Consider the following 12,844-nt stretch of genomic DNA (forward strand, 5'->3'; position numbering starts at 1 on the left):
CAAAATTCAACAATAAAAGAATATATAATATTAAAATAAAAGTATTTTTATTTTATTAAATAATAAAAGTATTTTTATTTTATTATTATTATTAAAATTATTATTATTATTATTTTTATTATTATACTAATTATTAATATACCCATTATTATTATTAAATATAATAAATATATTATTTTATCCACCAAAAATTAAAAATAAAAAAAAAATCCCAAGTGGGGATGCGACCATGTGTTGCAGTTAAAAAAATTTTCTTTCAAGAGGTCGCAGTCCCAGAATGCGACTTGCATCTGGGGCAAAAAAGTAGGGCAGATTGGTATATTCATTTCAAAGTAGGGTAGATTGGTATTAAAAAAAAAAAAGATATTATAATAAAAAACCCATTATCATATGTTAAACAAATTATCAATTATGAGATTCAATTATCATATATATGACAAGTCTAAATTTTAAAATCACTATCACACAGAGAAGAAATTGTTACTCATGAAGTTTTATAAAAAAAAAAAACTTTATTATTAATAATTAATATGTAATAAATTTTGTCTTAATATATCTTAGACAACCAAGAAAATTGTGTAGTAGAAGAAAATATTATATTTTGAAGTCAGAGAGAGAAATAAATTCGATCTCGTCTTATATAAATTAGACACACAACGGAGACATGTGGGAACGCATGGTACTATTTGATGAACGATGATGACATATAATCTCTGAGGCGGTGTGGGATTTTGCTTTGTTATTGAGAAGGTCGTACGTAACAAACGAAAAAGTATCACCACTGTGAAAGGCTTCCAACTTTTCAGTAAGTTGTGTTTTTCATTCTCTTAGGTTTTGTTCGGAAATGAAATAGAATGATAGGAGATTATTACAATAAGTACATTTTCATCCCAAAAATCTATATTTCATCACCAAATTGTATAAACTATGAAGACCTGAATAGATTTGAGAGGAAAATGAACTTGAATTACCTGAATAAGAGATAATGAATTGCTGCTCAGTCACTTGAATTTGAGACCAGGGGAGGGGATATTTACATAGCAAAAGGGTATTTAGTCAATAATGCTTTGTTTTTTATTTTTAATTGTTGCTTATTGAATTGAGTTAGGCTTGAATTTTCTGAATTAGTCAATCAAGAGAAGAGTGGAAGAAAAGAATGGAAGGGGGTGAAAATAGTAAAACTGAAAACCCTAATTGGGAAGAAGCAATGGTAAAGTATGAGAATGTTATGGCCTCAGGTACCAAATCTATGAAAAGAAAAGCTATGATTATGTTGGCACATTACTCTAAAAGAGTACCTGAACATGTATTAGTTACCACCATACCAATTCTCACTCAGATTCTTGGTGAAAACATTGCAAATGATTCTTTTCCTGATTTACTTCAAGAGACTGCTGCTTATTGCTTGAAGTGCATTGCTTGTAGAGGTGATGGTGCTTTGGTTAATGAAATGTGTGGACATGGTGTTACACATTCTTTGATAAGGTTATTGCCTTGTGCCGAGGGGAAGATGCAGAAAGTTCTGATAAAATTGTTGATGGTTGTTGTTAATTTTTGTAGTACAAGTAGGATAGTTGTTGGAGCTAATGGTGGGTTAGAAATTATTATCAGTTTGTTGAATTCTTGCAACAATGATGTTAGATTGTATTTGTTAGAGATTTTGAGTGCGTTGGCGCTTCGGAGGGAGATTAGGAAGGAACTCATTAGATTAGGAGCTCTTCATTTTATTGTAGAGGCTGTTGGTGTTGGCAACATGGTTTCTAGGGAGAGAGCTTGTCAATCAATTGGATTGCTTGGGGTTACGAGAGAAGCTAGGCGTACGCTTGTTGAATTGGGAGTTATACCGGTGCTTGTTGAGTTGTTTCGCAATGGAGATAATGCCACGAAACTTGTAGCTGGTAATACTCTTGGTGTGGTATCTGCTCATGGTTATGTTAGACAAGTTGCTGAAGCTAGGGCTATACCTCTTTATGCCGAGCTTCTTCAAGGATCTGATGCTTCTGGTAAGGAGATAGCTCAGGATGTGTTTTGTATATTGGCTGTTTCAGAGCCTAATTCTGTTGAAATTGTTGGTCACATGGTGAGAATTCTTAGAGAAGGTGATGATGAAGCTAAAGCAGCGGCTGCTGATGTGATTTGGGATCTGTCGGTATACAAGCACGCAACTTCTGTGGTTTGGGCTTCAGGTATGATACCTATCCTTGTTGAGCTTTTGGGGCATGGGAGTGAAGAAGTAAAGAAGAGTGTTTCTGGGGCATTTTCTCAGCTAAGCTATGTTGGAGCCGGTAGAATGGCCCTTGCTGAGGCTGGGGCTATTCCGATTCTCAATGACATGCTACATGACGACACTGAGGAACTAAAATATAATGCTGTTGAGGCTCTTTCCAATTTTCATGAAGATCCATTATACCATGATACAGTATCTGATGTAGTTGATGTTCCTTCATTCCGAAATATGCAGAATAGACTAGTTCAGATTCGTAACGAGCATATGACGGGATCTTTACGTAGAATGAGTGTTCAGCAGCTCATTTCAATCGCGAGTCATGTTTAATCGTCTTACAGGTATGTTTTGATCTCAATGCTTTTGTAAAACATCCTATGATAGATTTATGTTGTCATGATAATTGGTATCAGACCCATCCCCTTGCTTGAGAGAGAATGTACCATGTAGAAATAGTCTTGGTATCATTGCTGTATATTAAAAAAAGTTTGTTTACATACACTGGTATGAGTACTCCTATATCCATTTACTTTTAGAAAAATGCTGAGTTCGTATGACATACTGCTACATGTGACCTATTATAGTATTACTGATGAGGAAAGTAATAGCCTTTGTGTTAGTCATGATGAATCAGAAACAGACATTTCTATTATTATTCATCCTATTTCATTGAAGTCCAAGGAGAATTTCATTTTGGCTCTCGCCTAAATCATTTTGTAACATACATGTCATTCATTTTAATTTTTCAGTAGCGTTTTTAGTGTGTCTAAATCCTGAAGAAAGCTCCCCTATCCCATTGGTTTCACTCATCATCAGAAAATGCTTCCTTTATGTAGAGAGTTATCCCTTTAGTTATTTCTTAATTTTGAAAGAACGAGCACACAAAAATATATGAAGACTATAATCAAGTTGTGCTGCCAAATTATATATTTATTGAAGCACCATAAGTGCTGGAGATTAGTGCAATGGTATTAATACAGAGACTTCAAAACTAAGTGTAGCAGATAAATTTGGGGCAGCTCTATAGAGCATCTAATACAGAGCAGTAACACTACAAAGAGGAAGCTAAAGAGCTAGGATCATAGATTATAAACCATGCTGATTTTACTTGGACATAAAATATATATACTCAGTTATTAAGTAGAAAATAAATATGAATATTTTTCTTTTGTCAAATTTGTTTTGGGGAAAAAATGTTTTCCATAAGTTATTATTATTAGTTAATAAGATTTTGGGGTTTTCTGTTGTCTCTTGTATTATTGTACATTATTATACAAGAGTATTCATATTGGGCGAGAAAAAGCTTAGTTTAAACCAATAGCTAAAAAAAAAACATCTTTCGTAAACACATATCTTTTAACATGTAGCACCATCTAAATCATACTCCCTGCTCCATTTTCTTTAAATTAACTTAGGGGCCTTGCGAGTCACTCTTTTGGTCTCCAACATTTCATGACCCCCATTTATTTGTGTAAATTGAACGGCGGTCACCTTTTTGGCATTTCCCGGTAATATCTGCACCAAAAATAAGAAAGTTTCATCTACATGACAAACAAATTAAAAGAAAATGAAGCTCTAGATTAAGCTGTTAGATTAGACAAATTGGGAACAAAACAAAAATAGATATTTGAAATTTTATGAGCCCGGGTGGGCTAAAGAAAATAGAGATGGGAAGTCTAAAGAGTCAGACTCTAACTTTCTAAAGAATAATAGTTACAATATGCAATAGAAGATATAATTTGAATTTCAATCGGTAGTTGATTATGCCCTCCATTCTATTTGCTCCACTTTGCATATGTATTAAGGAACATGAATCAAAAATCAAAGTGACTACCTTGAGTCATGAATTCCAGATAAGAACAACACAATTACCTCAAGTACGGAATGCTCTTTCTGATCCTGGTGGTCAGTGTCGTTGCAACATTATCTTCATTTTCCCTTTCAAGGACCACTTCAATGCGCTCACCTATCTTAGGGAGGTAACCAACATTTTTGCATACAAAGCCTGATACTGTCTCGTATTGGTGGTCCTGCAATAATAGAAGGAAAGTGATTATAGGACTGCAATTCAGCAACAGCTTAACCATTTGTAGTAGTATGCAACACATAGGTAATTCTATTATGACATCACTGTCTCCATGCAAGTGTTCGTTAATTCCAATTATTGTTATTATGGGTGAAAATCTCCTCAAAATATAGCACGTGCACATTTTCACTAGTTACTCAAAATAAATCACTCTTAACTGCTAAAAATCCAATTGAGCAATGGTGTCTATCTAAGATGCAAAGATGCTTGGCTCTACAAAATCATGATGAATCATATTCTAATCTTGAATTAAAAATGCAAAACTTGACTGTGTATCTAGGCAACTACTACAAGGTTTATTCAACCAGAATTAAAAGTGCTGCAACTTTATTCTGAGATAAAATGTTGGTTGTGTTTAAATAAAATAACAAACCTCGGCATTTTGACATTCAAATATTCAGAGAGTTGATCAATAGATGTGTTTGCATACACATCAAATACACCCTCTTCTTGCATTACTATGCAGCCAGTTTTTTTCTGAATCTCTTCCTGTCAAATCCTCAAAAAGAATGTAAAGAAAGTTATGATGTAAAGTCCACATTGAAAGATAAAGTATTACTTGGTTTTACCTTTGAGTCGTTTTCATCAAAGATTTCACAAACAATATCTTTCAGGTGGCGGCCATGAAATTGTAAGGTTCACAACTTAAAAAGTGGACACCACAATGGCTCAATTGGTACTTAAAAAATGGACACCACAATGACTCATGGGACTGTGTGGAGGCGGTACTTATCTCTGCCGGTAATGGTAATGGCCAAGATGTTACAAAATAAGGTCCAAATATCTCACTGTCTTGTTTTGCAAACATTCTCTGCATTCCCTAAGCCTTGTATATTATTGTATATTAAGTACATTGTTGAATTAAAATTGCTCCATAATGAACATATAAAAAACCATGATGACACGAGGTTCATAGTTCATCTACAGTTAATCCCTTATGATAAGGGGGCATGATAGCCATAGAAAGTACTAATAATTGGTTTCTGCATAAAGTCAAGGTAGAAATAAGTTAAATGACACAAAATACTGGTTTCTGCATAAAGTCAAGGTAGAAATAAGTTAAATGGCACAAAATACACAGGCATCTGAGCCAACTCTTGAATAGTAATAGTATCTAGTAGCTCACCCTGCAAAAATAAACAGATTAAAATTATGTAAATTATAATATTAGAATATAAATTAATATAGGCAAACCAGAAACATAAAACTTCAAGGAAATTTTTAACTATATTAATTATTGAAGCTACTATTTTTATTTATATTTCATTTCGGAGGCAATAGTTTTTATTTGAAAAAAAAAAAGAGAATACTTGTGTTATGCAATATAAGAAGAAGAATGTCTAGAACTATAGTTTTAATTTCAAGCACATTTGCAATAGTTTTAATTTCAAACACATACAATCACATAAAATATGTACTATTTTTCAGTTAAACATAAAATATTTAATGGTTATGTACTGTTAGTGTAAATCATTTTATATTAACATGAACCATTGATTATTTGATTATCGATGGAAGTTACAATTATATGGTATAACCATATAATCAATGACTCATATTAACTAATAGTATAAAATTGATTTTAAAGACAAAAGGAGATATTTACTGTCCTCTAATTACAATCATGTATTTTGTCATACCATCTAACTTTTTTTTTTTTAATTTTAGAAGATATGGTAAATTCCACTTTCGAATTTGGGACAAATGTCCAACTTAATAATATTAGACATATGTTAGTTAAGGTTTAAATAATTTTCATTGATTATCAATATAAAGGAATTTTACATTGTCTGTATATATTTATTGTCCTCATTGAAATTAAATCTTCATTTATTGGTATAAAAGAAAATTAAGAGTGAACATCAATTTGAAGTAAATGTCAAATTTGGAGATGATATATTATAAGTTAAATAGCATTGTGGTCACTTAATTTAATTTCAATTAATGTTTTAGTCATTAATGCCAATTTGATATTTTATATTTTAAAATGTCAACAATGTTATCCTTCTTTTTTTTACAAAAATTCAAAAAATTCGTCAAACAAAATCCATAAAATTAATTATCATCTTCAATATAATGCAAATTTTATCAAATTCATAATTTAAATATTTAAATAAACTCAAATTTTAATTCTTTATTTGATGTTGGAGATGAAAATATGAGTTTATTTGAATATTTTAGTTATGCATTTGATAACATGTGGAACAACATATGATCTTTACTTATTTTCAAACACTGAAAGACCAACACTAATGCAGTGTGACGTGCATGTCACAATTTAGTGGTAACACCTCTAAACTTCAATCTAGGGATGACAATAAAATCTGCACTATTGGGTATCCACTCGAACGCGCTTGATTTGGATGAGAAAAATCTGTTTTAATTGGGTGTCGATGTGGGTGCAGATTTTTTCCGACATTAAAATTCGCGCGCGGGAACGAGTTTGGGGGTGATGATATCCACCCCGCAAGTAATATTATTGCAATTTTTAAATTTTATATACATATACATATTGAATATTCTTTTAAATATTAAAAATTATAATTTTATCTCTATATAAAATATTTTTTAATTTTATCATTATTTAATAATAATTATTTTATTATAATAAATATAATTTTTAAATTTATAATTATATATATATATATGTGTGTGTGTGTGTGTGCGTGTGTGGATGTGGGTGCAGGCGGAGAAACCCGAGACTCGTTGCGGACGGAGATGGGTGCCTAAATTTTATACCTGCTATGAAACAGGAATGGATGCTGGTTTTTCTCAATTAATCTGATGCGGGTGTAGAGGAGGCGAAATCCACCCCGCCCCTCCGCGTTGCCATGCCTACTTCAATCCCATTCATGTACATGGATTGTGATTTTGATCAATGATCCATATCATACAACTGGCAAATTATTGTTTCAATCAACAATCCATCTTAATACCACACTAGAAGGTGACCCATTTGAGAATATAACATTTTTAATTTATAAAAAATAAAAAGAGAATGATTTTTTTCATAAATTTTATTTTATTTCAATAATATATTTTTATTTTTTAAATTTTTGCTTGTTTGTACCGTTGTTGTTATATGAAATTAGTAATAATTATTTTTACGTTTGAAGAATCTTTAAGCATTTGTATATAATAATGTTATGTTATTTGATCCAACACAATCAAATGAATTGTTGACATAAAATCAAATAGTTAAAGATTACAAAATAACTATCAAATAATGACTGAATATTTATTTACATAACATTTTTTATATTGTGAAAAGGAGATTGTTGTATAAATATATAGAAAGAGATTAAATCATTATAATATTTTTGTATTTATAATTAATTAATTTGTAAGCTTTTCTATGAAAACATGTTAGCACACCATCAATATTAATTAACGAATATAAAACAAAATCAAATATCATTAATTTTAATTGTAAAGAAATATGGTTAGTCAATATATATTACTTTTATATGAATATATAAGTTTATGATTCCTTAATTCAATTATATAATAATTTTTTCAAATAAGTAAATGTTAGAGGTTATCTTAATATTTAAGGTTCGCACTCGAGAGTCTAGACTTATTATTAGTACTTTTTTTTATCTATATAGCTGTCAGGCATGTGTATGAATTTATGGTATTTTAGCATATTTTTTTTACAGCTTTAACTTAATTTTAACGTTTATATATAAATTTATTGATATTTTTTATGTATAAAATTCATTGATATCTTTTATGTGCGTTAGTGTAACTTACAGTCATATTTTATTTGCATTTATTAAACAATGGATTGCAATGATTATATTTGTATTAAAAATGTGTAATATATTTCGACTACAAATAATACATTTTTCTATTAATAATTATAATGATAACGAACATAATTATTATTTTGTGAAAGAAGATTAAAAGTAAATTGAACACGACAAATATGCCTAATATATATGTATGGATAATTTATAGTTAGAAAAATTCCTTAGTTGTAAAGAGGTTTGGTCATACTGATAGATAGACAAATTTTCCATGCAATGAGTAGAGTAAATATGACTTCATGAAAATGAGTCTATATTTGCAATTGATCACTAAAACATTTGAGATGAGATAATATTAATATAAGAAGCTTTTGTTACCAACTATTCTACAGGGATAAATATAGTTAGAATTGGAGGAGTAGTCTTACCGAAAGTAAAAAGAGGAAATAGATGAGTTGTGATAGTTTATGAGGGTGGGAGGACAGTAGAATTATTTTCACCACTAACTATTGTTTGTGGATTTTCAATATAGATGTTATATGATATGTGAAATGCAAAAGCTAAATAGAGGTATGAAAAATGTGAAATGAATTGTAGAGGTTTGTTTATAAAGGGTGTCAATATAGAAATATAAGTTTGTGGATTTTCAATAGATATGTGATATGGTTTGTGAAATGCAAAATCTAAACAAATGTGAAATGAATTGTAGAAATTTGTAAAGGATGCCACATATGATTATAAGTGACGTTGTATAAATGTAATGATGTGATACATAAGTGTGTGATGTGTCAATCAATAAAATTTAGAGTATCTTTTAATATATATAAATAGATTGGTCTATGTATGAATAATACTTTATCCACTTACAATGTGCCCTCCTTCACTTCTTTTTTGACACCTTGCCTTCTTGGAATAAGAATGTGTCTTGGTACGAATTATTGAAGATTGATGAATGAGAAGATGTACATTTGATATTCGATGTTCTCAAGCTCAACCTCCACCTCATTTTCAAACCCCTTTAAACTCGTAACATCCACGTTACCACAATCTTGATTTTCATAGTCTCAATCCTATCACACACTTGATCATTATAAACATAAAGCTACAGTTAATTTGATGAAACAAACTCATATTAGGCATATGGAAACCATCCTTAGGTCCACCCAAAGACAAGTTCCAGTGCATGGCCGGTCTTTATAACAAAGAAGTTGAGAATGAGAGTAAAATGAATCATATCAACTCGAGTATGACCTTCGCCTAGAAGACCATTCTATTCTACCGGTGTACGACCCACCCTCCCACGTGCATAACTTGAACATGGAGTGTGTAGATTCGTCTCCTAAATTCAGTCACATGTTCACAAGTTTTTGTTCTCAGCCAACTGTATAAGAGGGAACCCTCACCATGGAGATGAAGTTTCCTACTTATAAGATGTGATCCATGCAATTAAGCACTTCCACCGGCATGCATTGGATTATATGGTGACACAATATATGATCTTATAAGATATGTTATTGAATGCATGTAAGATTGATACTTGTTCAAGTGCCTCATTTATCTAATCTATTTTAGGAAAGTACATTATTTACAATAAAGGTTGAGATCAATTCCTGATTAACATTTCCTTCTAATTGATGGAGCTGATCAAGAAACATCAATTTGTTAAGAAGAAATTGATGGTGTGGACGTGGATCAACATTTGTAAGAATATATGTGACATGAAACTAAATACTAACATGAAGAAGTGATATTAAATGGTCATTATAGACATGACGAATTGAATGACAATCAAGTGCATTCATGAAAAACAAGATTCAAAATAAAGTGATGTTAGTTTTGTTTGAGGAAATTCAAGTTTAGCCAAAAGACCACGAAGCCATATGATTACCGAACAAGCAACGGACATTGCACGATACTCATATTTCGTAGAAGATTTATAGATTCTTGCTTTTTACTTTTCCATGAGATCAATGAGGAGCTAAGAAACATGCACCAACTAGTGATAGATTGTTGAGTATCAAGATACCATGCCCTATCGAAATCACTATAAGCCCTCAATTTAGGAACTATTCCAATGGGAAAGAATAGACCACAGTGAGAGGTTCATTTCAAGTAGCGATTTAAACGATGAACCACTGGAAAGTGAAGGTGGCGAAGAAAATGCATGAATTGACTTACTTGTTGAACATCAAAAGATATGTCGGGACGAATAATAGTCAAGTAATTAAGGATACCCACAAGTTGCCAATACAATAAGGGATCGACTAAAGCTCACCATCATCATAATGGTATTTAACATTAACCTCATAATGAGTATCCATCGGATTAGCCGATTGCAGACCAACCATAGAAATCAAATATGTGGCATACTTGGGTTGATGGAGGATGATGCCCTTGGACGAAAAATGAACCTCAAGACCAAAAAAATAATTTAGGTTACCAAGATCTTTCATATGAAATGAAGCATGTAACTATTGTTTACATCTTTGAATGGAAGCATGATTTTTTGTGTACGTCTTTGAATGGAAGCATGATCATAACCATTAATAACCATAGTATTAACATACAAAAGAAGCAATACAATTTCATTAGATGTGCTATGAATACATAGAGAGGACTCATATTGACTCTAAGTAAAGGAGAACCCAAGTAGAATGGAAGAATTTCTCATACCATGCTTTTGGAGTCTATATCAAACCATATAAAGAGTGATTGAGCTTGTACACACCTGTAGATGAAGAGAACAGACTTTGATGAGTAGTCATATAAATATCTTTAGTAAGGTCACCATGAGGAAAAACATTATTCACATCCATTTGATGACGAGACCACCCATTAGAAGCATTTATAAATAGTACAGTGTGAACACTTGTCATTTTGGCAACATGCCCCAATGTTTCATCATAACCACTTCCATATTTCTGCTTGTTTCCTAAGGTAACAAATCGAGCCTTGTAATGGTTAAGGGATCCATCATAATTCAATTTCACATAATACAACAATTTGCAACCTATAGGTTTGACATCATGAGGAGAAGAGACAATATCCCATGTGAAATTCTCCTGAAGAACCTATAGGTTTAACAATAAGTGAATATCAAGTAGAAATAAATATGATAAATAGTGAGGTGGTCAGGGAAGTATGTGAGAAATCTTATTTTTCTGGTGAATAACTATCAGGTTGATGAGACATTCTACCAGATCTATGTGGTGCAACAGGTACATGATTAGGCTGCAAATCAACGTCAGGAAGGGGGTGGGAACTTGTTGTCTGCATTATCTGACATATACATTGTCTGGTTTAAAACATTCTATAGATTGAGGTATAATAGTAAAGTTGGGAAAAATATCAATGTCATTCATGGCAAAGGAAAAACAAAGAAAAATAAATTGATTATAAGAAAATGTTACATTCTAAGAAATGTAGAAGCGGTGGTTAGACACATCATAACACACAAATCTCTAATGAAAGTGAGTATACCCCCAATAATGCATAGTGAACAGATTGTGATCCAAACTTATAACTTTCAAACGAAGGTAAATCAACAAAACACAAAAATCCAAAAGTATGTAAATCACTATAATTAGGCTGAGTTTAAAAAAAATAAAAGAAGTGAGTATCAAGAACAATAACCGGAGAAAGAATGCAATTGATCAAGAAGACAACTATAGAAAGAGCCTCTGCCCAAAATCATGACCGTACAGAAGCTTGAAGAAGTAAGGTGTGTATTACATCAAGCAAATGAAGATACTTGCATTCTGTCATTCCATTTTGTTGGAGGGTATTAGGACAAGATCGTTGAGACAATATGTCTGTTTGCTAAAGGTACTCCTGAAACTCATGAGACATATAATCACCACTAGAGTCCGATCGAAAAATGCTAACACTTGCTTGAAATTGAGTTTCAACATGTGCACAAATTTCTTAATCATAGAAAATACTTTAGATTTAGACTGAAAAAAATATATCCAAGTAAAATGACTGTAATAATCAATAAATGTAACAATATTGATAGTGACCATGAGAAATTACAAGGGACAATTGCGATACATGACTATGAATCATCTCAAAACAAGTGGAAGTACGATGAACACCAAACGAAAAATGAAGTATTTTACTTTTAGCCAATTTGCAAACAAATCATGAATCAGAGGTGTTAGGAAGAATATTTTTATTTCTCAAAGAACCAGTTTTAAATAAATGAGACAAAATGACACGTCCCGTGCCAAATTTTTTTTTTAAAAAAAAAATAAATAAATAAATATAATAATAATAATAATAATTAATAATAATAATAATAATTAATAATAATAATAATAATAAATAAAAATAAATTAACCCTACTCATCTCACTCCCTCGTTTTCTCCAAATTTTTCTCTCTTTCTCTCTCTCTCGGCACACACTCCCCTTCCCTTTTTTTTTTTTTTTTTTTTTTTTTTTTCTCCTACAAATTCTTTTGGTTGAGATTTTTGGGTTAGGGTTTGTGTTCTAAGGAAGGACAAGGGTACCCATCTCTTGAGAGTTGTTGATTGAGACTCATTTAGGTAAGTGCACAACTCTAATCCTAGTATGAATTCATAGAAAACTGTAGTTTTGTTTAAAAATCTTATTTTTGTGTTTAGGGTATATTTAAACGATTTTTAGGGTTTCCTAGAGTTAGCTAAACTTTAGAATAAATTTCTCTAAAGCCTTGGAAATATTTTTGATACTCAGATTTGTCAACTGAGACCTTGCCGGCTACTCTGAGAGTTGTTGGAGAGCAAACTTAGACGATTCTCCATAAC

At 31.4% G+C, this 12,844-nt stretch overlaps 1 protein-coding gene across 4 annotated transcripts; it reads left to right on the top strand.

The window, feature by feature from the left end:
• Positions 1 to 594: 594 nt before the first annotated feature.
• Positions 595 to 5,230, top strand: LOC101502901 (uncharacterized). Of its 4 annotated transcripts, XR_003473698.2 has the most exons (3): positions 595 to 2,565; positions 4,078 to 4,334; positions 4,925 to 5,230. XR_003473698.2 is itself a non-coding variant. In XM_004506623.4 (2 exons), the coding sequence occupies exon 1, from the start codon at positions 1,157 to 1,159 to the stop codon at positions 2,552 to 2,554; it is 1,398 nt and encodes a 465-aa protein (XP_004506680.1). In that variant the 5' UTR covers positions 595 to 1,156; the 3' UTR covers positions 2,555 to 2,565; positions 4,925 to 5,230. The 4 variants fall into 4 exon arrangements, 3 of the variants coding, with proteins under 3 accessions (XP_004506680.1, XP_004506682.1, XP_004506683.1); XM_004506623.4 differs by lacking the exon at positions 4,078 to 4,334; XM_004506625.4 differs by lacking the exons at positions 4,078 to 4,334; positions 4,925 to 5,230 and having other exon boundaries at positions 595 to 805; positions 1,109 to 2,933.
• The last annotated feature ends 7,614 nt before the right edge of the window (positions 5,231 to 12,844 follow it).

This window comes from Cicer arietinum, chromosome 5 (genome assembly GCF_000331145.2).
Source record: "Cicer arietinum cultivar CDC Frontier isolate Library 1 chromosome 5, Cicar.CDCFrontier_v2.0, whole genome shotgun sequence".
Classification (NCBI taxonomy): Eukaryota; Viridiplantae; Streptophyta; class Magnoliopsida; order Fabales; family Fabaceae; genus Cicer; species Cicer arietinum.